This window comes from Panthera uncia (genome assembly GCF_023721935.1).
Source record: "Panthera uncia isolate 11264 chromosome B3 unlocalized genomic scaffold, Puncia_PCG_1.0 HiC_scaffold_1, whole genome shotgun sequence".
Taxonomy (NCBI): Eukaryota; Metazoa; Chordata; class Mammalia; order Carnivora; family Felidae; genus Panthera; species Panthera uncia.
This window is the reverse complement of record NW_026057582.1, coordinates 111,761,877-111,787,497: the sequence shown is the minus strand read 5'-3', so window position 1 is coordinate 111,787,497 and position 25,621 is coordinate 111,761,877. Positions and strand designations below refer to the sequence as shown.

At 42.9% G+C, this 25,621-nt stretch overlaps 1 protein-coding gene across 5 annotated transcripts in view; it reads right to left on the bottom strand.

The window, feature by feature from the left end:
* Window positions 1-492: 492 nt before the first annotated feature.
* Window positions 493-25,621, bottom strand: part of NEO1 (neogenin 1) — a 236,624-nt gene continuing 211,495 nt past the window's right edge. For all 5 annotated transcript variants that reach the window (XM_049613834.1, XM_049613836.1, XM_049613835.1 and 2 more), the window contains 8 exons: window positions 22,627-22,695; window positions 18,793-18,940; window positions 12,472-12,710; window positions 11,760-11,852; window positions 8,247-8,405; window positions 4,003-4,266; window positions 1,523-1,659; window positions 493-1,323 (listed from right to left, as the gene is read on the bottom strand). In XM_049613834.1, the coding sequence (XP_049469791.1) occupies window positions 1,240-1,323; window positions 1,523-1,659; window positions 4,003-4,266; window positions 8,247-8,405; window positions 11,760-11,852; window positions 12,472-12,710; window positions 18,793-18,940; window positions 22,627-22,695 (1,193 nt within the window). In that variant the 3' untranslated portion in view covers window positions 493-1,239. The remainder of the gene's footprint in view (window positions 1,324-1,522; window positions 1,660-4,002; window positions 4,267-8,246; window positions 8,406-11,759; window positions 11,853-12,471; window positions 12,711-18,792; window positions 18,941-22,626; window positions 22,696-25,621) is intronic.

The following is a 25,621-nucleotide window of genomic DNA, read 5'->3' as shown; positions in this document are numbered from 1 at the left end:
GAAGTAAGGAGTCCTGTGTGGAGACAAAGTTCCTTCCTTCACCTCTGGCCTCCCCCAGGGAACACATGATAACAGCAGGAAAGGGACTCCATCTTTTCCCCTGATTTCCCAGGAACAGGCTTGGGCTCTTGTCCTGTTCTGGCATCACTCCTGTAGCTGGAAATATGGCACTGGCGCCTCAGCATGGACATTCTTATCAGGATATGACCAAGACATCAGGGCAGCTAAGTTCTCGAACTCACCTATTGCACAGAAGAATTTTTTTTTTTAACTAGATCCAAACGAAACTCCAGTTGCAACTTAGTGACAATAGAGATGGACATGCCAGGAAAGGACAATAAAGAAGATGCTTCCATTCTCTGCAGGCTTCTGGAAGAAAGTACATCGACTGAAACATTCACAGACCTCAGCAGCCCCGCCATTTCCTATTCCCAACCCCCCAGCCCACCCCCACCCCAATACTTTGAAACTGCACAGAAAGCAACAAACAAGTCTTTTCAATGTTACATTTCATTCAAATAGATCTGTAATCTCACAGTGATGAGAGGAGAAAGTCAGGCCTTTAATAATTATAATAAAAAAATAATAAAAAAGCTTACAAACAGCAATGCAACATTTCCTCCCCCCTCAAAGTGATGGATTAACAGCTGGTAGAGGATGCAATGACTTGGAATTCAAAAATAAAAACAAAAACAAAAAACAAGCCAACCCCTGGAACAACCCACACTGTCAATGACTTTCCATACATAATTCAAACAAGCAGTCAAACGTCAACCACTTGTGGAGAACACCATGGACTCCCTTGGTTTTTGATAGTGTTTTTCTTTTGAAGGTAAAATAAAATAGGACACAAATAAAATTGTACATAAATGCCAATGTCTACACTCCATAGAGGCGATGCAGTCGCAGCACGAAGACACAGCCTGACCACAAAGTGAAATGTAGGTCATCGCACTTCTTGCCTCTTCCCTGGACACAAAATTTTGGCCCATGGTGCCCAGTCCTGCAGGGTGTCGGCAGGCAAAGGGAAGCCGCCTCGACACAGGCTTCTTCCAGGCTGACCAGGAGAAGGCAGGTGGCCATGCCCGGAGCCAGCCCCACACAGGGGCGCTGACCGGTCTGCTTGCTCGCTCTGTGTTCTCAAGTGCTGTCCTCACGTGCTCTGTACAATCCTTGCTTTCCAGGCTCCGTCCCAAGACTTCTAGACCCAGGTCTGCAGTCATGTCCTGGGGAAGGTCGTCATGCTGTCGTGATGGCGTTTAGGTCCTTCATTAGTCCTTCCAGGTGGGCCATCTCTTTGGTCAGCTCATCTGGTTCATAGCTCTGCAGCAAAGAGAAAGCAGATAAACCCTCAGCATGCTTCCCGGCTCAGAGGAGATGCTCAGTGTACATGTGCTCAATGAATGAGTGCATCTGCTTCACACTTCTGGGCCAGCACCGAGTGTCAGTGTGACCAGCACACTCGCAGGTTGTGGGACATGCACCTAGACATCGTGGCTGGGCTGGTGGCCCAGGAACTTACACTCTCGGAGTCTTCCAGCATCCTCGTGGTCTCCTGCACTTCAGGGGCACTGGGAACCACCACTGGCATAGGAGGCCGGCTCCTTCCTAAAGTCCCAATGGAGGCTGTCTTCACCGAGTGAATGTGATGGTTCAGAGCTGAGGGGGAAAGCACACCATCAGGTGTATGGCTGAGCCCGCTCCCCCCATTCCGCACCCAGGCAACTAAGGTCCAAATGCTGCTTCTGGGTGAGGGGCACACCCAGACCCAGTGCACAGATCGGGCTCTGAAAAGGCTGCACTAGATGGAAGGAGGGAGAAAGTGTGGCATCTCAGAGGCCAGAGAAAATACTCCATTTGGCTTTGGAAAACTAATCTACTCCTATGGTTTTCAAAGCGTCACCACACCTTGGTGTATCCATGGAATCCTTGTGGGATGTCCAGGAGGTCAAAATTCTTTTCAAAATAATATGAAGACATTTTTCACCTTTGCACTCAGGGTATGAAAGCAGTGGGTAAAACTACTGGAGCCTTAGCACAAATTGAGGCAGTGGCACCAAACTGTAAGTCATCAGCTGACACCCCTTGCAATGAAAAAAAACAAAACAGTTTGACTGTTTCATTAAGATCATCCTTAATGAAGTAGTAAAAATTATTTTATTAAATCTCAACTTGATTACACATCTTTTCAATATTCTATGTGACAAGATGGAAAGTCTGCATAAAGAACTCCTGCTATATACTCAAGGATGGTGGCTGTTTCGAGTCCGGCATTTGTGACAGCTTGAGTTACAAGCGCAATTGTTGCTTTTATCATGAAACACCGTTAGTCCAAAGAAAGGCAAACCAGTTATTCAGACTTGAGCGTTTGTAGAAATTTTCTAGAAAGTACAAAAAGCTGGTCACTTCAAGAGAAACAATGGACAGTAGTTACTGCTAGCGATAAAATTTAAGTTTCAAGTGAAAATTAGAATCCTGAAAAACTTGTGTCTGCCAGCATGAGCTTCAGAGCCTCCCAATACTTACAGCCTTTGGGGATATTAATAAATGTATTTTTAGATATTGTATAAAGAAATAGGTCAAGACTTGGAGGATCTGTATAACTTACTGAACCAGTATTTTCCAAATGACTAATGTGTGATGTTTGATATCAGGCACTCAAAGAACAAGATAGATGGATTTTAATGGAACAGAGTACGAACAGTTCATGGGTATGGTTTCTGATTCCACATTACAAACAAACCTGTAAGAAACTACAACTTCTTGCATTTTGCTATAGTATCAAAAAAGAATATCCCGTTATCTGAAAAGGTTACAAAAATACTCTTCCCTTTTCCAACTTATCTGAGGCCAAGGTTTTCTTATATTTCAACCAAAATAACATACTGCAACAGACTGAGTGCAGAAGTAGGTATGAGAATCCAGCTACATTCTATTAAGCCAGACATTACAGAGATTTGCAAAAACAGAAGACAATGTCACTTTTCTCACTGTAGTTTTGTTTTGAGAAGTTATTTTTCAGAAAAATAAGCTATCTTCATATGATAGATTTATTGCTATTCTTAAATGCATTAATAAAATAGTTTAAAATGTTCTGAGTTTTAATTTCTAATATAGTAAATTATAGACAGATAGAGCCCATGTGAAGAAAAGTTCTCTCGGGGAGCCTGGGTGGCTCAGTCGGTTGAACGTCCGACTTCGGCTCAGGTCATGAGCCGTGACGTTCGTTCGGCTCGTGAGTTTGAGCCCCATGTCGGGCTCTGTGCTGACAGCTCAGAGCCTAGAGCCTGGAGCCTGCTTCCGATTCTGTGTCTCCCTCTCTCTCTGCCCCTAACCCACTCACATTCTGTCTCTGTCTCTCTCAAAAATAAATAAACATTAAAAAAAAATTTCTTTTAATGAAAAAAAAAAAAAAGAAAAGAAAAGCTCTCTCATGGTCTCAATAGTTTTTAAGAGTATAAAGGGATCCTGAGACCAAAAAGCTTGAAAACCACTGACTTATTCTAAAACAAACCATCGTAACAGATAATAATGCGGAGAAGTGGGGAAAAGCATGCCTTTCAGGTCAGGGGACTTTGTTGGGCCACGTGAACCTAGGGAATACAGACTTCCCATCCAAAGGGTCCCCTGGCTTCCGTGTCTTGGCCTCCCTGATCCTTCTCTAGATTGTAGGAACCCTACAGGATGATGCACTTCTGGGAAACTGAATGGATTAGATCTGTTGCCCATACCCATGGCCACTGGGTTTTACCATCAAGGATTCTGCACCCAAAACACAATTTGAAAAGTCAGCCCTCACTCCTCACCAAATTATTCTCTGGTTCATACGCATTCCCCAAGGAGGGGAGCCCATGTACTTCCTGAGAGGGGCAATGACTTCCGGCTACTCTAAATTGCTAGGATAAGCTTGGAAGATACTTGCTTTGTTATTTTCAAAGAAGTGACTTTTGCCATAAGCCAGAGCCAAAGGGCCCCTCCAGTGGTGCTGCCGCCCTCACTCACCTTGCTGGGATAGTAATGGTGTGCTTGGCAACGCGGGATCATAGGTGGGAGGACCTGGGGGCGGGATTGCCGGCACAGCAAAGCTCTTCAATGGGTGGGAAGGGCGAACGTGGGCTGTAGGAAGACTCTGGCCTGAATCTTCCTCTTGGGAGCTGGCCAAGTAAGAGGAACTGGTAGCACCTTCAGGATCCTGGTGATCAGTACAGCATGTTTGAGACGAGGAGGCTGGCATGGTGTCAGTGCTGGGGGTATTTCGAACGGATTCTACAGCAGGAAAGTCTAAATGTTAGCATTTCTTCTACCATGAAACATACGCACATACCGGGGTTCTGGCTACTTCTAAGGGCCCCTGAAACCAGTTCAATAAGCACTTAGGATCAGTGCTAGTCCAAGGGAAGATGGTTTAGCACTACTGACAAGGCCAGGTAGGAATGGACTAACCTAAGAGAGTCCCAAAGAATTTTGTCAACCAGCTGCTCTGCTGGAACCTTCTCACCTACACAGCTAAGTGGTCACAATTTTACAGATTTAAAGTTCTCCTCAGTACTTACTGTGTAGTACACAGAAAGGTCCCTGAGACTACTGTCTATTAAGATGTAAACAAGTATAAAAAGAGATTAAAACATCACTCCTTGACACTCAGCCTTAGAAGCTGGTCTTTCATAGAGTACACATCTAGTCACTAAGGCTGGCTGGGTACCTGACAAGTATCTGCCCACAAGGCCTGGTGGTTACTACAGGAGAAGCAATGCCACAGGTGGTGAATATGTCCTTTGCGGACTGTGTGCAGCCTCACCAGAGCAACAGCCCCACAGCTCAAGTGAGACCTGGACAACCAAATAGTCCAGAGGTCTGCAAATAGCTTTAAGAGCATGCCAGAGGAGGGGTGTTTGGGTCCAGAGGGAAAAACAGGGGTAGATCAGCTTGGAGAAGGGGGAGACTAAGGAAGAACATGATAATCTCAAAATACGTGAAGAGGGCTCAGAGCTGTTCTAGAAGGCAGCATGGGGGGATGAAAAAAGCACTGGCTTTGGAGTCTCATAAACCTGGACTCTAATCCTGGCATACTAGCTGGGTGAATGTGGCAGTCACTGAAACTCTGTTTTTTTTTTCACCTACAAAACAGGAAGAATAAAATAACTCACTGAGGATTGAGAAGATGTATGAAATGTGCTGAACACGGGACCTGAATAATTGATAAGGCTCTTTTCTTTGTAAATTACTGAGTGCTTACGCTGAGCCAGGCACTATGCTATGCCCTTCGTATTCCTTACCTCCCTCAGTCCTCATAGTAACTCAGAAGGCACTGGGAGGTTAGGCATCGCCCAAAGATGCAGATAGAATGGGTAGGGCAGGGATCAGAACCCCTGTGCTCTGACTCCCAAGCCCATGCTCTGAACTACCACGTCAAACTGCCCTTCCATTTCCAGTACCACATGGCCCCTGACCCTGCAGCGGCAGAAGCAGCACCAAGACCCAGGCTGGCCATAAGTGGAAGCCCTTTCAAACAGGTGCAGACCAACATCCCTGTCCTGAGAAGGGGCCCAGAGGCACCAGCTCTCCGCAAATAGGCTGCACCAGCTAGTCAGGAGGCGGGCCTCCCCTGACTCCTAGAGTCCTCAACCTTAAAAAGGAAAATAAACTCTTTTAAGTAGTAATGCATGAGTAGCCTGAAGAAATCCAATCTATTTCCCTGCCTCTTTTGCTGAGGTATCACTGAATCTCTTCCCTTGGGCTCTTAGGAGACAAGTCACACCAGTCACGAGTGCTACTCCCTTAGCTTAAAGACCTTGGGTCTCAGGGATGAGGGACTCCTCTCCCCCTAGTGCTGAAAGCCTGGCTGTGATGATAACCCTACTAGGAGTAGGTCACTTTTCATCCTCTCAAGAGGTGCACCAAGGACCTTGTTTCTTGTGCTTGCTTAAACAGCCACAGCCACAGCTGGGAGCTGCTGGACCCACTCCGTGTGATCCTCGGCCAGGGAGAAGCTGGTCAAGGAGGGTTGCAGGGAGCAGCAGAGAAAAAGGCAGGCTCCAATCGGGGACCGTCAGCTTGTATCGGCAGGTGGGTTGGGTCAGCTCTGGGCACAGAGGCCTACCTCGGCTGCCTCAACGGCCTTAATTTCATACATAAGCTTTTGAGGGCCAAAGAGATGGTGGGAAATGTAAAAAAAGAAGATAGGGCTGCCTACATAAGTCAGAGCCCTGGCCTGCTGCCACAGACCAGGGCTGTCTTGTGGTGTAACTACAGAGGGCACGAGGCACACTATACTCTCAGTGAAGGGTGTGCCCTGAAAGTGTGCAACACTGCTGGCTCATGAGGAAAACTATGCTGTAACTAAACTTCCGCTTGGTGAGGAGTCTACTTCCTGACTGACTTACCTCTCAGAGTTTAAGACACACAAAGTTCACACTGGCCAAGGGCTTGGACAAAAGGAAAGTGCTCTTCCTACGTCAAGTGGTGGTGACACAGTAAATGGTCTCCAGAGCAAGGACTGCCCTGGCCCGTCCGAGTCACGCCTAGCCCGCCTGTGCAGGGCTGGTGGCAGCTCGGAGCTCCAGAGACACAGGAAAATACAACAGTGAGAGAATGCAGATGATTTCTAGAGACTTGCTCTATGTTTCAAATCCATCTTCAGTGACTTTCCCAGTCATTAGTTTACCTTCTTTATCCCCCTGGTCATTAAAGTGAGGAACCCTCTAGTGATGCAGATCTTTACTTTGCCCTCTCTTCACTCTCTGCCCAAGTCCGTACAGACTAGGGCTTTCAGCAGCACTAGACTACCTGGCTGAGGGCTGGGCCGGGCTGCCCTGCTTCTTGCCAACCTTTGACCCCTCCTAGTCTGAGAGGAAGGAAGAGGGGCTAATCTGGTTGGGAAGAGCCTACCATGCACTCTGGCAGGCCCACATCTTAGTGGGTGGGACTCCTCTGCCTTAAAAATAGAGAAACAGAGTCAGGACATAAAAATGCTTTCTAAGAGCACATCTGGAGGTCTGCGCTCTGGTCCCTGTTCTGAGACTAAGTCTGTGAGCCAGAGGGTGGTTCTCCATACAGCCTCTGGCAGATGGTCTCTCCCTGGGGCAGGACCCCAAACCTGGATCTTGAGGGAGAGAGCATAAGGCCAATTTCTGACGTGGGTTTAAGTGGCGTTGTCCAAACCAAGTAAAGCTTTGGGAGAGGTAATTGTGGGAGTCAGTAGATCCCTAAATAAAGCTTTGACCTTCATTTGATGTTTTAGGTATATTTCAAATTGATCAAAACTTAAAGGGGAGGGGGAGTGTTACTGGCAACCCAAACTTCTAGCATGAGGTTTTGAGGTGTTTTTAAAGAATGGAATTCACTTGAAGTTCTCTTGTTTTCCAGAACGACCAAAATTTAGTCCTACTAGTAACGTCATAACTATTAATAGACAAGTTTCAAATGGTGGAAAAAGAACATAATGTACATATGAGAAGCTACTAGATTTTTGCCTTAAAACTGAGAAGATGGAAGTTCATTCTCATCTAATGAGGAGTAACAGTATTTGTTCTGTTTACTGTCTCCTCACCTTCACGATTTCCTCCCTAAAACTGTTTTGATAATGCTATTTCCTGAGATATCCCAACTGGGGCATGGTTGTCTGGCAATGCGCTGCAGATTTTTAGGCTAATTTCTACCTGCTGTTTAGAGATGATCTATGTCTGTGCAGCCCCTTGTAACTTCAATCGTCCACCGGGCACATCCTGAGGTGTACAATCTGAGGCACAGAATTCAATGTGGCCCCGCGGTACTCCTCTCACTCCGGGCCACAGCAGGAGAATGCAGTGAGACCTCAGATGAGAATTTACCTTATGGCTGCCCTACAGACCCTCCCAACATCAGGGTGACTATGAGGCAAAGGCTACCTCTAGTGTCTGAAAAATCACCCAGAATGAGATTTCCTTTCAGACTGTAAGATTAAAAAAATAAAGAAACTTGAAAACATGACTGAATTAAGATGCAACTTGATGGAACAGGACATGGTTATGTGATTAGAGTTATTGCGTTTGTACTGAAAGAACACCTTGCACTGAGTACTTAACAACTTAGGGAGAAGAAAATGGGGTGAGTTTTATAGAAACAAATTTGAGTCAGTAACAGAAATGTTATGATACATAAATAACACAGAAAAATTCCAAATCCTTCTAAGCAGGGCAAGTCCTCCCCATCTGGGCTTGCCAACTCCCAGGATGCTTTCCATCGGGGGCTCGAGCCTCATCTCTCACCTGTGGAATTGGCCCTGTCTGAAAGGGACAGGGATGTGCCAACGGGCCACGGGCTGCCCGGGTGGTAGAGATGACTGCGGGCTGGAGGAGCGAGGCTGCTGGAGTGGAAATGATGGTGAGGGTTATCGAGGGGATGGATGGGATGGGCACTAATCACAGCTGTGAACGAACACAAGACAGAGAAGTGCTTAACGTGCTTGCACACACACACAAGTACAGTTCAAGAGCAAAGCCGCCCCTGCCCCTCCCATGCGGTACGACCGTTCCCTTGGCTTCTGGGTGGCAGCTGGATGTGAACAATTAGTCATGGATTTTACATTTGTTTTTTTAAAAAATCAACACACTGCTATGTATTTGTCTACACACACACACACACACACACACAAAACAAAAAAAAAAAACCTTGGAGGAATAGGTACTAAAATGTTTATGGGGATTATCTTGTGGGGAAGAGTGGTCAGGAGTCAAAAAAAAATCTCTTTTGGTTCACCTGTATTTTCCAATTCTTCTACAATAAACATGGATTACATGCGTTATTAAAACATCGAACTGAATATGTCACAAAATATAAATCCATTAGCAAACAAATGATGGTTGAGGTTTCTATCATTTTTTTTCTCCTGCTAAAAAAAAATACAAGTCTCTTTTCCTCTGATTATATTCCTAACACGGTCCGTTTTTCTTACAGTTGGATGAGGCATGCAGTAGGCATTGAGGCTGAATGAATGAGTAGCCGCTTAATCAGTTTTCGTATCTTAAAAGGATGCAAATGGGCCTGAACTCCAAAGTTGTAAGAAAAGTATGGAACACAGGCCTATGGCACCATCTCTGACTGCTTTTCTTCTCGTCTGGAAGCTCAGCCACATCCATTCACATTTTAAAATATAAATGGATCTTTCCTAATTGTCTCTTTCCATCCCACAAAAGCTAAGGAATTAAATTTGCTGCATTTAGCTATAGAATCCAAGTTTCCACACAGATATTTCATATACAACTTTCTATGAAGACAAAACACTTCTTTAATGAGGCTTCATTATTGATTGAGATGCAAACAAACAAAACCAGAAGCCCAGCTGGGGAATAAGCCTCTCTTTGGTCCTCCCTTAGAGCACTTTTAGAAACAGAATGTTTAAGACCAACATGGTCGGCTCTAAACCCTTAAACAGGCAAACAGGTGGGGCTGATTAGGAACACAGGGGATCTTTTTTTTTCCCTCTAAGTAAGGGCTTCACAAACTATGATAAAGCTTAATTAGCCTTTGGAGTCTATTAAATGTCTCTGTCATCAAGGATCTCCCTAGATCTTTGTGAGGCCACTCAAAATTACTCTGGTGAAGAAAAATCCTAGTCAATAAACAGGATGCTTTTATTCTCCAGCTATTTCCTGTCCTGGCCACTTGCTGGACAAGCAGATGGCTCCACCAAGAGACCAGAAGGCTCAGGTGGTCCTTCAGAATAAAACACTTGGAAAAGCTGGCAGAGGAGGGTTCAGGGCAGTCTGGGAGTCAGCATTTCCTTTAGGGGGAAGATAGGTGGTTTTTAGGAGCAAGAAGCTTCAGAATCAGCATTTTCTAGAATTGAGGCTAGGACGAGGGAAAGAAGCCTCCTGATTTTTACCTAGGAAGTCCAACCTGCAAAGCATCCTAGGTATGCAGGACTCTAACAAAGAAAAACAAAATTGACTTCCTCTTTTTAAAGGCATTTCCAATCTTTCCAAGTAGAAAAAGAAAACAATGTGAGAGTGCCTGCCTAGATTACAGCTGGCAATTACTAGCTGTCAGCTGACTTGGATCCTGAGGCTTCTGAGCAAGGTCTTGTACAAGGCTGACCGAGCCCAGCCCAATGCTGGCAATAGGAAGGTGGATGGTGAAGACAGACTTCAGGGAGCTGCAGCTTGAGAGAAAGGACTGGAGCCACAGGCAGAAAAGGAGATCTCAAAACCTGAAGGTCACAAGTACATCGGGGTACCTGGTTTCCAGATTCCTGAATTAAAGATTCCACTCACTCACCCAACCATTAAGGCACAAATTAAATAATACTGTATATTTATGTGTACACCTTACCCATCTCCCTCCCAAAGAAAGAAAAAAGAACTGTTACCAACTGGTATAACATATCTTTTCTCCTTAACATTTAAAAATAAGCCAGTTCAGGTAAAAACTAAAATCTTATACGAGACAAATAAGCAGTCAAGCTACCATCTTCCTATAAATTAAAAGCAACTATAATGGATTTACTCTTTTCAGACATTTATGTTTTAAACCTGGGGACCCCATCCTGGGCACCTCTTGTAAGAGGAAAACCATGTTTTTCCCCCTGCATGTTTCCAAGTTCAGGCTCTTCATTTTTCATCACGGTCCCTGAGCAAAAACTACTTCGTGCAGAAATGACCTATTAACGAATCAGCCTTTCTCTTCCAAAGCTGATTTTTAGAGGCTAGTGTCTACATGTTTGTGCACAGTGTGTGTATGTGTGTGTGTGTGTGCACACACTTACACACTTGGGTGTTTCGCCAGTTTCCAAGCATAGGGAGTCATGGTTCATTCCTTTGTGTGTAGGGTATCTGTGGTTTAAATCCCTGCCACTTGTCAACAGAGAGATGCCTGAGAGTTCTGAAATCAGACATCTTATGAAATGAATAACAAATTCAAAGGCTCATTTAGGTTAAATTGAAAAGTGATCTAATGGATGCTTTCAGGATGGGCAGTGTTAAGGCTTACTGGGCACCTGTTCAGCTTAGAGCAAATACTTCCAAGTTTTTTAAACTTGCTCTTAGTAGGCAGGTGGTTTTGTATCACTCTAGGCTGGTGCAGGGACCCGCACTGAGAGCCCCACTGTGCTAGCTAGTCTGAACTGCTTCCCTATCTTGAAAACAGTGACAAGGGAGAAGACACAGTCGTTTCAAAAAAGAAATTGGTCTGTCCCATTGCCTTTGGGTTTTCAGTCATGATATTTCACTTTGGATTTCAAACGTTATTAAAGAAGGCTAGGTAACTTTTATGCTTATGAAAGTGAGGCAAATAAGGCTAGGTAACTTTTATGCTTATGAAAGTGAGGCAAATAAGGTTTCAAATAAGATTGAAAAATTGTGTTTTAAAAACTCTGTTTTATAAACTTAAAAATTCTCTAAAATATAAAGTCCATTAATTAGAAAAAATTCCACAGGTGCCCCATCAACACTGAGTGCGTATCAGGAAGTCTAGGGAGTACTGTGAAATTTGGCTTCCTCATTTGTGCCATGGAGATGCTATGCACATTGTCAGGGAGACTGGCAACTTCCCTGTTCCTGAGAGACTGAGGGAGTTGGCTTTTTAGCTTATTTATCTAAAGAAAATAGTCTCACGAATAATATTAATTGCAAAGTATGTTTGGTATTTTTTCCCTCAAGGTGCCAGCTTCAGTAGGTTATCTTTTGTGTTAGGATCAAGTGAAGTCAAAGAGATCATTCATAGTTGCTCCCCAGAATGACTAGATATACTGATAGCACAGGGCAAATGAGAGGCTTTTAACTTACGTTGGGGTGGCTGGGAGTCAAAGGGCATCATCATTTTTGGTCTCATTCCTCGCCTTCCAGCCAGTGTAGACATGCTGTCCTCTGACTCATGCCCTAGACATCAAATACAGAGGTTAGTTACAAGTGTATGCCCTACGCCACTACGTAGGCTCAGCAGCAGAACATCTCTGGTGGGGGACTCAGGACTCACAAACACCATGATGGGGATGAGGTGTTTCTACAGAAAATGAAATAAAGAGGCGAATGACCAGTAGTGCATTACAGGAAGTCTCTGCTGAGAGTCAATGCAGTTGACACAATGCTGCCTACCATGCTTCAGTGTGGTGTCTGTGAGTAAGGGCATCCAGACCAGAACATTCTGAAAACCACAATGACAGGTGGACTCCAAATGAAGGGACAGGATGAAATGTACAGACGTGGGCTAGGTTGTCTCAAATATTTGAGTATCGAGTTGGCAACACATGAGAGGAGACCTAACAGATCCAGAAAGCTATCTCATTTGGGTACAGAACCTCTCCCCCACGACAAGCTAGCTATTCTTTTTTTTTTTTTCCTTCAGGTTAGCTATTCTTTACCTGATGTTGATCAAATCCCACCACACAGATTTCTTTAAACCTAACCTCACACAGGAATCACCAAATTGAGGCAATTGTAGAAAACAGAAAATGATTTAAATGGAAATAGTCTCCCCATATTTGGGGATAACCTGCACCTCTATATGAATTCCGCCTTTGATGGATGTTGCTGTCCATGGAATTGTCAACTGGTGTGATATCTTGAGAGTTCCGAGGAATTGGAGTATCAGTCATGATGGGATTTGGGTCTGGAGACTTATCGATGGGTTTCAGCTCCAGTCTCTCATGATGGATCCAGAGGTCTGGGGGTTTGACATCTTTGGAGTTCCCTTTGTACTTGTGGGAACCATTCACTGATTTGCAAGCAGCTCGTTTCCTAGGCACAAATTTAAGAGGGTTTTTTTTTTTTTTAAGTCATGCTTTTGAACATATTTGTCAAAGGCTTGAGTGACTAAAACTGCCCATCTGAGAGATGCTTCAAGCAAAGGCAGAAACTAAAAACACACAAACGAAACAACAAAAAACTGAGGCAGTAAGTTCACTTCAGGGAATAATAAGGGTATCTCTGCTTTGTCCACCCGTATTTAGAGATACATACAAGGGCACATTTGACTACTGTTTTGTGACTATTTTTTTATCAACATATTAGACAGCATTTTAAGATTAAACAATCTCTAAAGCAGAAGGTTTCTCCTCCAGTTCCAAACAATAGACAGAAAACATTAATTAGAAATGTAAGAGTGGAGTAGAGGTAGTCTATGGCTCATAAAAAAGGAAGGGAACATTTTAGGTAACCCAAACAAGGACTACCAAACAGGTAAAGTCACGAAAGCAGATGACAGTGTCTACTCCTCTGTGCCTTAGTTTCTCCATTCGCTCACTCATCCACTCAGTAAGCATTTATTAGGTGTCCATTGTATGCCAGTCAATCCCTGTGTTGGCTTGCTGTGCCCACAGCATTTCTGGTCAAGTGAGGAAGACAGTATTGAACTAAGTATTTTAAAATATTCTGAACTTAACGAAATGCCAAGAGTTACAGTTACTTCTTGATAGTTGCGCATAAGGTGGAGAGGACAAACCTGGAGGAAGAGGTGACGCCAAAGTCAAGACTTAAAGAAGGAAGGGCGGAAAATGCCTTCCAGCTGATGAAATCAGCTTATGTCAAAGTCCTGCAGCAGAGCACAACAGCCTGGTGTATCAGAGGGATTGTAAGAAGTCCTGAGTGGTGGGAGCACAGTGAACCATGGGAAGAATGACAGGAAATGATGGTGGAAAGGGAGCCCAGACCATAAAGGGCTTTTAGAGACATGCCAAGAGTTTAATTTCACTACGTGGTTTTAAGCAGGAGAGTAAGAAGATCAATTTTGAGTTAAAAATTTATGCTAACTGTGGTGTGACGAACGGATCTATGTGGTAGGGGACAGAACAGGAGACCAAACAGGATGCTACTGCAATAGTCTTAGCCATGACTGATGGTGGTTCAGGATAGTGGAATGAAGGAAAGGGGCACACTTGACAGCTATTCAGGGGGCAGAAATGACGAGATTTGGTCATTTGAGATTTGGTGGGGTGGGAGTAACGAAGCAAGAGGAGCAGATGATGAAGACAAGGTGTGAGGATAAGCCATTCACTAACATTGGCATTAATGCAGTAGAAGCAGGTTTCACAGAAAAGATCATAAATTCTGTCTTGGACATGCTGAGTGCCTCTGAGACACTCAAGAGGAAATGCAGAAGAGGCAAGTGGTGTGCAAGTCTGAGACTCAGAAGAGAGGCCCTGGCTAGAGATAGAAACACAGAAGTAACTGGAATGCCAACAGTAAATGAAGCCATGGGAGCAGATATCACTGGGGAAGAGCATAGAGGGAGAAGTCAGGCTAGGACCAGACCCTAAGGAAGGTTTGTATTTGATGGCTGGGTAGACAGGAGGAGCTGTGAAAAAAAAAACAAAAAACCATACAATCATGAAATACAAGAGAAGAGAATGTTTCAAAAGGAAGGAGTAGTTGAGTTGAACACTGTTGAGAGATTAAGATGAGGACTAAAAAACGTCTACTGGCTTCAGCAATATGGAGGTCACTGGTCCTTACCAAAAGCAATTTTGATAAAAGTTGTAGGAGCAGAATCCAGATTGAAAAGGACTGAAGCATGAGTAAGCAATGGAAAAGTGGACGAGTGGACGCAGTAATCAAGAAATTCTGTGGTGAAGGGAAAGACAGGGGTTTGTAAAAGGCCAGTGGTAAGGACTACGCAGCAGAATAAGGGTTATAATTATACTGATTTCTTAAGATGAAAGAGTCTGAGCACGCTTAACTGCTGAAGGTATAGAACCGAGAGAGTGAAAGGTTGGCTGTGCCAGAGAGGGGGTAACAGCAAGTACAAGGTATTAGAAAGATGAGAGCCACTGATCCAGAGGATAAATGAACAATTGGAGGAAGTATGCAGAGGAAGGTTTTTGGATCCAATGGTGGTACCCGGAGGTAGTTCTCATCTGCCAAGGGTAAGGCGGCTAATGAGGAACATGTTGAGAAGCAATGAGGCCCTAAATGCTCGGTCATCACTGAGGTTGTAAGAGTCTATAAACAGCTACAATTGAAATGGGAGGTACTTCAAGTATCAGAAAGGGAGAAAAGTGATAAGAAAAGCTCACATATTTTTTAGTATTCATGGAACACCTGGAAAGATGGTCACTGGGAGAGGGGGAGGGAAAGCTCCATGAAGACTGAATACAATTCTTTTTGAAATGTCGGGGCGCCTGGGTGGCTCGGTTGGTTGAGTGTCCGACTTCGGCTCAGGTCATGATCTCACAGTCCGTGAGTTCGAGCCCCGCGTCGGGCTCTGTGCTGACAGCTCAGAGCCTGGAGCCTGTTTCAGATTCTGTGTCTCCCTCTCTCTGTGACCCTCCCCCGTCCATGCTCTGTCTCTCTCTGTCTCAAAAATAAATAAAAACATTAAAAAAAATTTTTTAAAAAAAGAAATGTTTGTTCATGTTTGAGAGACAGTGTGAGTGGGGAGGGGCAAGAAGGGAGGGGGATAGAGGATCTGAAGTGGGCTCTGTGCTGGTAGCAGTGAGCCCGATGCGGGGCTTGAACTCACGACCTGAGCTGAAGTCGGATGTTTAACTGACTGAGCCACCCAGGTGTCCCCTCGGTACAATTCTTTTTAAACCAAAGGACCCAAATCTGTAGGACTTGCAGATTCAAGTACAAAGTACAGAGCCTATTGTACAGAGCCTATTATCCACTCAGTTTCCTACCTCTCAATCTGAAGAATAAGTCTTTTTTGTTTACTTTGAATTTTAAATTCCCCAAAGCACTAAGGAATTATGTTACTTTGTTTTTTTAGACTCTTTTAAATAAAGATCTCAAGATTTCTGAAACTAGATATAAAACTAAGTTCATAAAGGTAAATAAATGTGAAATGCCAAACAAAGAAGCTTGCAGGAAAATTCTAGAGTAGAAATAATGTCATCTCTGAGGCTTTTAAGAGAAACCGTTTTCTATAATCAAAAGGGGACAAGGAGAGGTGTAAGAGGCAGTAACCAGGAGGCTTATAAAATGAGCTCCCATTCCCTTGGAAAAGAGATGCTCTGCAAGATCTAGAAAGCTACTTTGGGCAAAAGAAAGATTCAGCACCTCACATAACATACACAAAATGACATGAAGCTGTCACTAGTGGCAGTGACAGGGTGGTTACTCTGTACTCGTCCTCGGTACTAAAAACAAATTCATTGTTATCAAACACATGCATCTTGCCTTGGGCAGACCAAGTCTGAGGGATAATCACAAACACTAACATGAACTGGTCTCTCTCTCGTTTACGCAGCAGTATCTCCATCTTATGATCTTTTAGGATACTGCAACTGAAGTCGTTTTATTGCCCATAATGTGTTTTGCTATTAGGGCTAACTCAGGAACCTTTTTATTTTTGGTATCTGTCTCGCTGGCCAGATACTATATAGGAGTTGAAAGCAGTGTTGGGTCAGGGATTCTGTCAAGTTCAGGAGTGTAGGCTGTTATCAAGCAGTATGTAACTCAATCATCTGGCTATCTGCTTTAAACAATTACCACGACCCTTAATATCTCAGAGGAACTCAGAGCTAGCAGCCACCTGACCCCTCTGCTCATTTGATATTCCGATCATAAATGAGCCTTTCTTATTCCCTAGATCAGTATCTGTCCCCACTGACCCCCAACCTGCCCCTGCCAGCCCTAACCTCAACTTCCACACTTGGTAGCACTTTCTGGAAAATATTCTTTTTTTTTTTTTATTTTTTAATTTTTTTTTTTTTAACGTTTATTTATTTTTGAGACAGAGAGAGACAGAGCATGAACAGGGGAGGGGCAGAGAGAGAGGGAGACACAGAATCTGAAACAGGCTCCAGGCTCTGAGCTGTCAGCACAGAGCCCGACGCGGGGCTCGAACTCATGGACCGTGAGATCATGACCTGAGCCGAAGTCGGACGCTTAACCGACCAAGCCACCCAGGCGCCCCTGGAAAATATTCTTAAACTTAGATGTAGAATAAAGAGGGCTGTGGTCTTCCACTTCAGGTATATTTGTGCCATGAAAAAGCTTGTAAGAATGCCCATAAACCCCTGTCCATCTGGCTCACCGTGTGCACCTCTAAACAGTACTCCAAACCAGCAAGGCGGGACGCAGTCCACTTTCTATTCTCTAGATCTATAGATCTATTCTTTATGTGACCCTGTGACCCGAGAGGTTGAGTCAAATGAACTATATCTGCTTTATGTGGCTTCCTATGGATTTGGCCAGAAGACACAGGCAAGAGACTGGAGAGTAGGAGTTTTTAGCCTGTCCCCTCCCTGCTGGGCTAGAGGCTGGCAGAGACTACATTCCTACAACCACACCCAGTTCCTGTCAGAAAGCCCTCTCCTACTGCTTCAGACCTCTGAACACAGCTATTCTTCAGAAAGACCCCTTGCCCTTTTAGGCCTAAGGGTGATAGTGTCCATCATGGCTGCTGGCCCTCAAACATCTCTGCCTCTTTCCTAACCCCACCTATGACTTTGTGAATGTCCTAAAGGGACCATTTAGGAAAGAGTCAGGTTAGGAAAGAGAATCTTCCTTTCACTCTTTTTGAGTGTGCCACCTCTCTCCTGCCAGGACACCGAGTGATACACACTTATGGAAACCATTCTTCTTTTCCTTTAAAAATATTTAAAACACAATTTTTAATGTACAGTTAACCCTTGAACAACATGGGATTGAATAGTAGGGGTCCACTTACATGCAGACTTTTTTTTTCTTAATTTCCTTTAAATTTGTTAGCATACAGTGTAATATTAGTTTCAGGCATACAACGTAGTGATTCAACAATTCCATATACCACCCGGTGCTCATCACAAGGGCCCTCCTTAATCCTCATCACCTATTTAACCCGTCCGCCCACACACCTCCCTTCTGATAACCATTGGTTCATTCTCTATAGTTAAGAGTCTGTTTCTTGGTTTGCCATTCTCTTTTCTTTTCCCCCTTTGCTCCTTTGTTTTGCTTCAAATTCCAAATGAGTGAAATCATACGGTTGTCTCTTTCTCTGATTTAATTCATTTAAAATAATACTCTTCTAGCTCCATCCATGTCATTGCAAATGGCAAGATTTCCTTCTTTTTATGGTTGAGTAATATTCCATTGCATAAATATACCATATCTTCCCTTTTTCCCCCTCAGATCTAGGGTTAGAGTGAGCATGAGGGTAAGTGCCTGGCATCCGACAGTTCAGAGACCTCTCTAGAGAGTAAAACCCCAGACTTCTGCTTGGCTAAAAATAGAATGGCAGCCATCTACTGAACTGAGGCAAGGAGGGGATTTTGGGCTCTAAACAGTCTTTAAATAGATATTCAATTATTCCTTCTGTTTTTATCTCTACCTCCATACCAATTTTCAGAAATTCTTAAGTATTTCAGAAATTCTTAAATATTTGGGGTCTTCTCCAAAATAACTAGGCTGCTTCCTAGCTTTTCTTATTGGGTGTTCAGGAATCCACTTTCCAGATCTAGGGTTAGGGTTAGGGCCAGGGTGAGGGTATATGTTTGCTATTCACCATGCAGACGTTTTTTGATAATTATAGTACAGTACTGTGAATGTATTTTCTCTTCCTTATGATTTTCTTAATCATTTTCTTTTTTCTACCTTTACTGAAGGAATACAGCATATAATATATAACATACAAAATAGGTGTTAATCAATAGTTTATGTTATCAGCAGGGCTTTCTGTCAATAGTAGGCTACTGGTAGTTAAATTTGGGGGTAGTCAAAATTTACATGCAGAATTCTGACTGCCTAATTCTGAATTAGGGTCAGTGTCCCTAATCCTCACATTTTTCAAGGGAGAAGTGCATTTTATGTTTGATCTCTTTGTACAACGCCAAACACAGAAGTCACATAGTAGCAAAAGAATCAATGGCAAAAATCATGGGCTACATTTGGGGCTCCTTACTTTTTCTGGTGAGAGGTGGTACGCCTGGTACAAAAGACAGCAATGACCACAACCACCACAATGGTGACAACGCCAACAGAAACAATGATGACCAGCAGCATGCTACTGTCCAGGGGAGAGGTGGGGCTTCCATGTGGGCTGTTACTGCCTGGAGAGGGAAAACCGGGACATTTATTAGTGTTAGAGAATTCCAAACATGTATACACTCAGGCTATGGAAACTTCATGTGAACTTCTCTGTAATACACTCATTGCTGTGCCTTGCATACAGGTGTCTCACAAAATCTAGAGAGCCAAGTTTCTGCACTATGTACAGTTCTTAGCACAGTGCTTTGCACAAAGCTGGTTCAATAAAAGCTTCTCAAATTATACTAAACATTATACTTGGACAAATAACGGGTCTGCCCGTCGTGGTCTTATATTATATTATGCATAAATTTGTGTTATAAAGCACCATTTGTAAATCATTTAGTTTTCTGACTTTCCAAACCATTTAAAAAATGTACATTCGTAGAAAGCTGAAGTCTTCCCCACCATAGAGATGTCTGAGACCACAAAAAACTACTTGAAAAATACAGTCTGTTTTTATAAATACAGTCTTTGCAAAGTCAATTCTCTTACTCAGTTTCAGGAAAAAGCAGGTCTGTACATAGGCATTAATTTGACAAATATTTACCGAGTAGTTTTACTATGTGCCAGGCATAGTTCTAGTTACTAAGGATGCAACAGTGAACAACAAAGATGTGACTGCTGGGGTAGGGGCAGAAAATAAACAAGTAAGAAATTATTAGTAATAAGTGCTGTGAAAAAAATAAAATGAGGGGATATGATACAGAGTCACTGGGTGGCTATTTTAGATTGAATGGTTGGAAAAGGCTTCTCTGAGGAAATGGCATTTGAGCTGAGATATGAAGGACAAGAAAGATCCCACCATACAAAGATGTGGAGGAAGAACATTCGAGACGGAACTGCTAGTGGAAGGATCCTAAGGCAGGAATGAGCCCTGGCATGTCCAAGGAAGAGGAAGGCAGCCAGTGCTGCTCAAGCAAGGAGAGATGCAAAGTTACAGGGAATAAAATGAGCACAAAAAGACAGAGATAGACGAGTGTGCAGAGGCTGGATCATTTATGACCCTGAGGAAATTTGGCTTTTCTTCCTGTTACTATTTCCCCACTGCTTACAGGATGAGGGCCAAACTCTGCGTCCAAGGCCTTTTGTAACTTAGCTCTATTCTGTGTTGCTCTTCTACCTTCTGGAACACACTGCTTTGCTTTCCACCTTGTTATAAAAGTTATGCATGCTCATATTATAAAATGTGGGAAATTCCACCAAACAGCTCTATCATAGATATCTGATGTCTTTCCTTCTAGCGATTCTCTCTCTCCTACCTAACAAACAGAGCTGCACAATGATGGATGAGCTGTCTTACCAAGTAATGAGTGTTTAGTTTGTAGAAGTGCCTACGAAGAGTCATTCTACCCATCTGGGAGATTGTGGAAGAAATTCCCAACATGAAGTTATGGCCTGGGAATCTGAGTTTTTAGAAAAGCTCCTAAAGTGATTCTCAAATACAACTCTGGTTTATAAACTTAGGATCTAATTCAAACTTTACCTATTGTGGGAATCCCGTCCAGAACACCGTATTAGCTGACCTTCCAACTTTTGATTATATGATTTTATAGGCTACATCTAAGCACAGTGCTAGAAATCTGGGCTGATTTAGGAGGGCTTAGAGCTTATTATTCTACATTTGCTTTGATTATTTTTATTCTTCATCTGAGAGAAAGGTAAGCAGACAGATAACATATACTGTACATAACGAGCTTTAGTAAAACAACATTTTTATATTCGGGAAAGACTACAGAGCTAGGGACTAATAAAATTAGACCATATTGGGGCTTTACATAAATAACTTTCACTAACAGCAGTTTTGAGTTACAGGGTGGGATATGTGGTGGGACAGGCGGTACGAATCAGAGATTAGGGGCCTGGGGTGTGGAGGCTAGCAGGGGTGGTGGGGGCAGTTCTTCCCTGTTCTCAACAGAGATGAATTCCCATTAAACTGCACTTGACCTCTAATTTCTGAGAGGGCCAAAACCCCCCAGGGAAGATAGAGTGAGAGTGAGCTGCCATAGGAGCGTGTCCTGTTAGGGACATTATGATAGGCCATTTCTTAAGCCTCATCTGGACTACTGCAACAGCTTCTTAACTCCCCACTCTGACTTCATAATCTTAGCCCCTGACTCATTCTTCACTCATCAGAGTAATAACACTAGATACTCAATAAATGGAAATCCCAGTGTCCCTGTGGTAGGAGGTATCTTACATGTGCTATGCACAGGATGAAACTCACATTTCATAGCGTGGGTACCTGAGCTTTTGGCAGGCTGGTTCTAACCCACTACCTTTTCTGATGTGAGACTCTCTATCCTGTCTCTAGGCAGCGTGATCCCTGGAGAGAGCCGGCTGTTTTTTGTTGCCATGCTTTCGCACATGCTGTTATTGTTTCCTGAAATGTCCAACCCCCTCCTTGACAAATGTCAAGCCATCTTCCATGCATCCTTTCATATCTGGGTCAGTCATCACCTCTTCTATGAAGCTTTCCCTTTTCTCCGTCAGCTGGTTTGTTACCCATTCCTTTTGCTCCCATAACCTGTTACACAGAACCTGAACCTTTAAAAACGTGTGTGAATGAAAGTATAAATGAAAGAAAAGACAAGGAAGTAATTGCTTTTCTCATAATCATGAATATTCTATGTGGACAGCACATAAATGTAACACATGCATCCCAGGAGGAAAAATTCAAGAGTCCTAGAACTCAGACTAGGACTCAGATTCCCACATCTGGTACAGCACCCCACACCTTTTAGGCTGCATGTGATAGTGGAAACGGCACAATCAGAAGTCAGAAGACCTGGATTTTGGTTCTAGGACTTCCATAATTAGTGGGTGGACCCAGGCACTCACTTCACTCAGTCTCTTAATGTAAAAATGGGAATGACATCTGTTCTCCCTGCTTCACAGGGTTATGAGGATCAAATGTAATTTCACATGTGACAGTAACTTAAAACAGTGACGTTCTACAGAGAAGTAGGTGTCAGCACTTAAGTAATCAGAAGGCACCAGCTCTTAGCCTGGCTAGGAAAACTGGGAAGAAGTTTTTAGAATTCCCAAATTAAAAACAGTGTGGTCGGGGCGCCTGGGTGGCGCAGTCGGTTAAGCGTCCGACTTCAGCCAGGTCACGATCTCGCGGTCCGTGAGTTCGAGCCCCGCGTCAGGCTCTGGGCTGATGGCTCAGAGCCTGGAGCCTGTTTCCGATTCTGTGTCTCCCTCTCTCTCTGCCCCTCCCCCGTTCATGCTCTGTCTCTCTCTGTCCCAAAAATAAATAAAAAACGTTGAAAAAAAATTAAAAAAAAAAAAAAGAAAAAAAAAACAGTGTGGTAAGCAGTGTGGGGGAGAAATTCATGACTCTGAAGCATTTCTTTGGCTTGTTGTATGTGATGGATAATCACATTAGAAGGTTTATTTCTGAAAGCAAGATTCTAATTTTATAGAGGCAGGCAGTGAGCAAAGGAAGACTCATTTGTTTAGAATTAATCTTATTTTAAGTTGTGTATGTGGGGAAACAATTTTACTTATGGATCCTATAATGAATGGGTTTGCAGTAATTCAGTAAACATTTGCCAGAAAATGCCTAAATTAAACTCTACTCAATAAAAGGAAATAGGTAACATGCCACAACCCACCACAAACAAGCTACAAAAGACTTATTGAGACTCAAGTAGAACTGTGTCATGCCCACAGGAAGCCAGAAGAGCCATAAGAAAGGCTTTACCACTCATTGGAGGTTTGTAGTCAGATCCTAGGTCTGGAAGCCGGCTTCCTTTTCCTGCAGACCCTGAGGCTGAAGGAGAAGAAATCATATCAGTAAGGATCCAAGCCATTGGTGTGATGAGTCTGCTTCACATCAAGTGTTTTCTACAAAAAATATTTTCAGTCTACTCTGTCCATGAGAAAACAAAGTAGCACATAAACAACAGGGGAAAAAATAGGCTGTGCAAAGCAAACTAAGGTATATAGCTTTCTATGCAATGAGGCATCTGAAAGGCTGACACCCTCGGTCCGTGGCTATATCTAGCATGTAACTACACTGCCACTTGCTGTTCATAAGGTGGGAACACACCCATTCCTCTCGCCCAGGAAACAGTTCCTGAAAGACTGCTCAGAGCACTTATGGCAAAACTAGCTTCTCTCAGAAAAGGAACAGAGGGACCAGCTGGGTTGACTTCTGCATTACAGAAGTGGACTTTTCCAAGGACCTGGCTATGTTGATCTGGCCTACCAGGTATCAGTTGTGTTTGGATTTTTTTTTTCCCAACTATAAAGTTGCCTTTCTCAGTATAAAGTTGCCTTAAGCAGGAGCAGGAAAACAAGTGGAGGTTCAAATCGGGTTCTCAGTGCCTGCTCAGCCATCTAAATACCCAAGGATGGAAAAATGAAGTCTTCCCTCTAGTTGCTCACCAAGGACACTGTCTCCTAATCCATCATAATGAAACACAATGAGTGAGGCTGTCGACCTTAGGCTTGGGACCACCTCACAAACAGACTTCATGAAATACAAAGATCAGTTTTTTAATAATTCATATTCTTGGTCTTGGATTTTGTTCTTCACATTTATAGAAAAAGCTGCTTGGGTAAAGCAAATATAAGGAGTCCCTTCCCAGTAAATCAAAGGTATTCCTCAATTCAAGGTTTGGATTTCTCCCGAAGTCTGAAAGAATTGCAAAGTCAAAGCTACTCCTCATGGTTAATACAGGACACTGCCTGCACTTGAATACTGGCCTTTCGTGTACTTGACTTTTGGCAAGTTGTTCATTATTTTGGGGTCTTAGTTTCTTCATTGTAAAACAGTGATAATAATTGTTTCTACTTCATGAAATAGTATTGATGATTAAATGGAAATTTAATCCTATAAAATATTTTGAATACCACCTGACACATAGCAAATGTTCAACAAATATTAACTACTATTACAAATATAATAAATCTCCAGGGAAGAATATAATCTTTCCCTTTGCAGAGGCACAGAGTATGAAGCTTCAGAAAACACTTAAAAATGAGTTATTTCTACAAATAAAGCTTGACTAGAAACACATAAACTAGATGTGTTTCTACAAAATATTACAGCTAATGTCAAGTACTTCTATAAAAGTTAATAGCATTGGACTAAATGAACAATTAAAATCTGAACATCTGTGTATATAGTTCATTGAACAGAATAAATATCTAGATGAAAACAATGTTTTCTATGTTTCCAGAAGCTCAAAACTCCCAAAGCAATGCAAGCTGTTGGGTATCCAAAAGGGCATATTTAACTCAGAGTCCCTGATCCCTTTCCTGCTGTCCATACTTGTTACTTCATCCCCTTGTTTCTGTCACCATCACTCCTGTCAAGTGGCACACACCACAGGCCATGACTCCAGCTGTTCTTTTCACTGTGATGAAGTCTAGTTGGAGGGGATGACTTAGTACTTGCAAAGCTCTTCACATCTAGGTCTGCTTCTTTTTCAGGTAGCCCACCTATAAGTCCAACTATCCAGAGTATCGTGGCATTAACTAATTGCCAAAGAACACACTTTGCCAATAAACTGGCTGGCTGAATTCCTGTATTCCCCAGCATTTTTTTCTTTTAAATATAGCCTATGAGCAAGAAATTCCAAGGATTAACCAAACACCAAAAATAAACCTGGGTAAGGAATTTAAAGGCTAGAGGTGTGGTGCAAGTGAAGACTTGTACTCTAGCTTATCGAGTGAAGTAGAGGAAGGACAGTGAGCACATCTGTAATCTGTGCACACAGTAGGGTTCTTCTTCTGTTCTCATGCTTAAGTTAAAATGTCTACCATCATCAAGGTACCTCACACATATACACAAGCACATACAAAGAAAGACTCACTGAGTGCAAACACATTTCTAAAGCCTGAAACATGTAACCTCAAGTTCTGACTCTTCCTTGCCATTCACCAAAATCCAAAGACTTTTTATTTCTAAAAACTACTCTTAAATCTTGAAAGCAATCATCAACTTTCCCCTCATTGCTCTTGGTATAGAAAACAGATACCAACTGTAGCTGACTCCCTGGAGATGAAAACCACAATCCAGTTACTTCTCCACCATAGCAATTATAGCAGAAAAACCATGTGGACAGATGATTTCAAGAATGGACACTGAGGCCAGTGCCTCAAGTTTCCATTTTAAATTGTTTCTATCTCTTTTGAAATGAGCAAGTATATTTAAGGGAGAAATGGAGAAAAGCTCTGAAGTAAGCTTAGGGTAACAGAATAAATAGCACTAATTTTGTCATGGATGACCATACAATTCATTAGGGTAGATTCTTTGTGATGGGAGGGAAATAGGGTATCGGCTGAATTTGATTACAACTTTTCATTTAGAAATACTAATACAATCCTAGATGCTACAAATACGACAAACAACTGTGAGGGTTCCCATCATGGCCCAAATGCCTATCATTGTTACAGAATTTCAGTATCTTAACACAAAGGACAAACTGACCCATACTTAAGGCCAATCTCCTACAGCTGCAGAATTTCATTTACAGCTCCATTTCTGATGCTGCCTATTTAACTTCTAAGTAGATCCCCAGCTTTTCAGATACCCCAAGTGCCACAAACATGGACTCAACTCCACTTTGGCCAATAAATATGTGGTTTTTAACACAAAGTACCGATTTTTAGGGGAAAAAAAAAAGAAACAAGAACAACAAAAAGCTAGTAATAATAGGTCACAAAAGAGAGGAAAGGAAAGAAGAGGC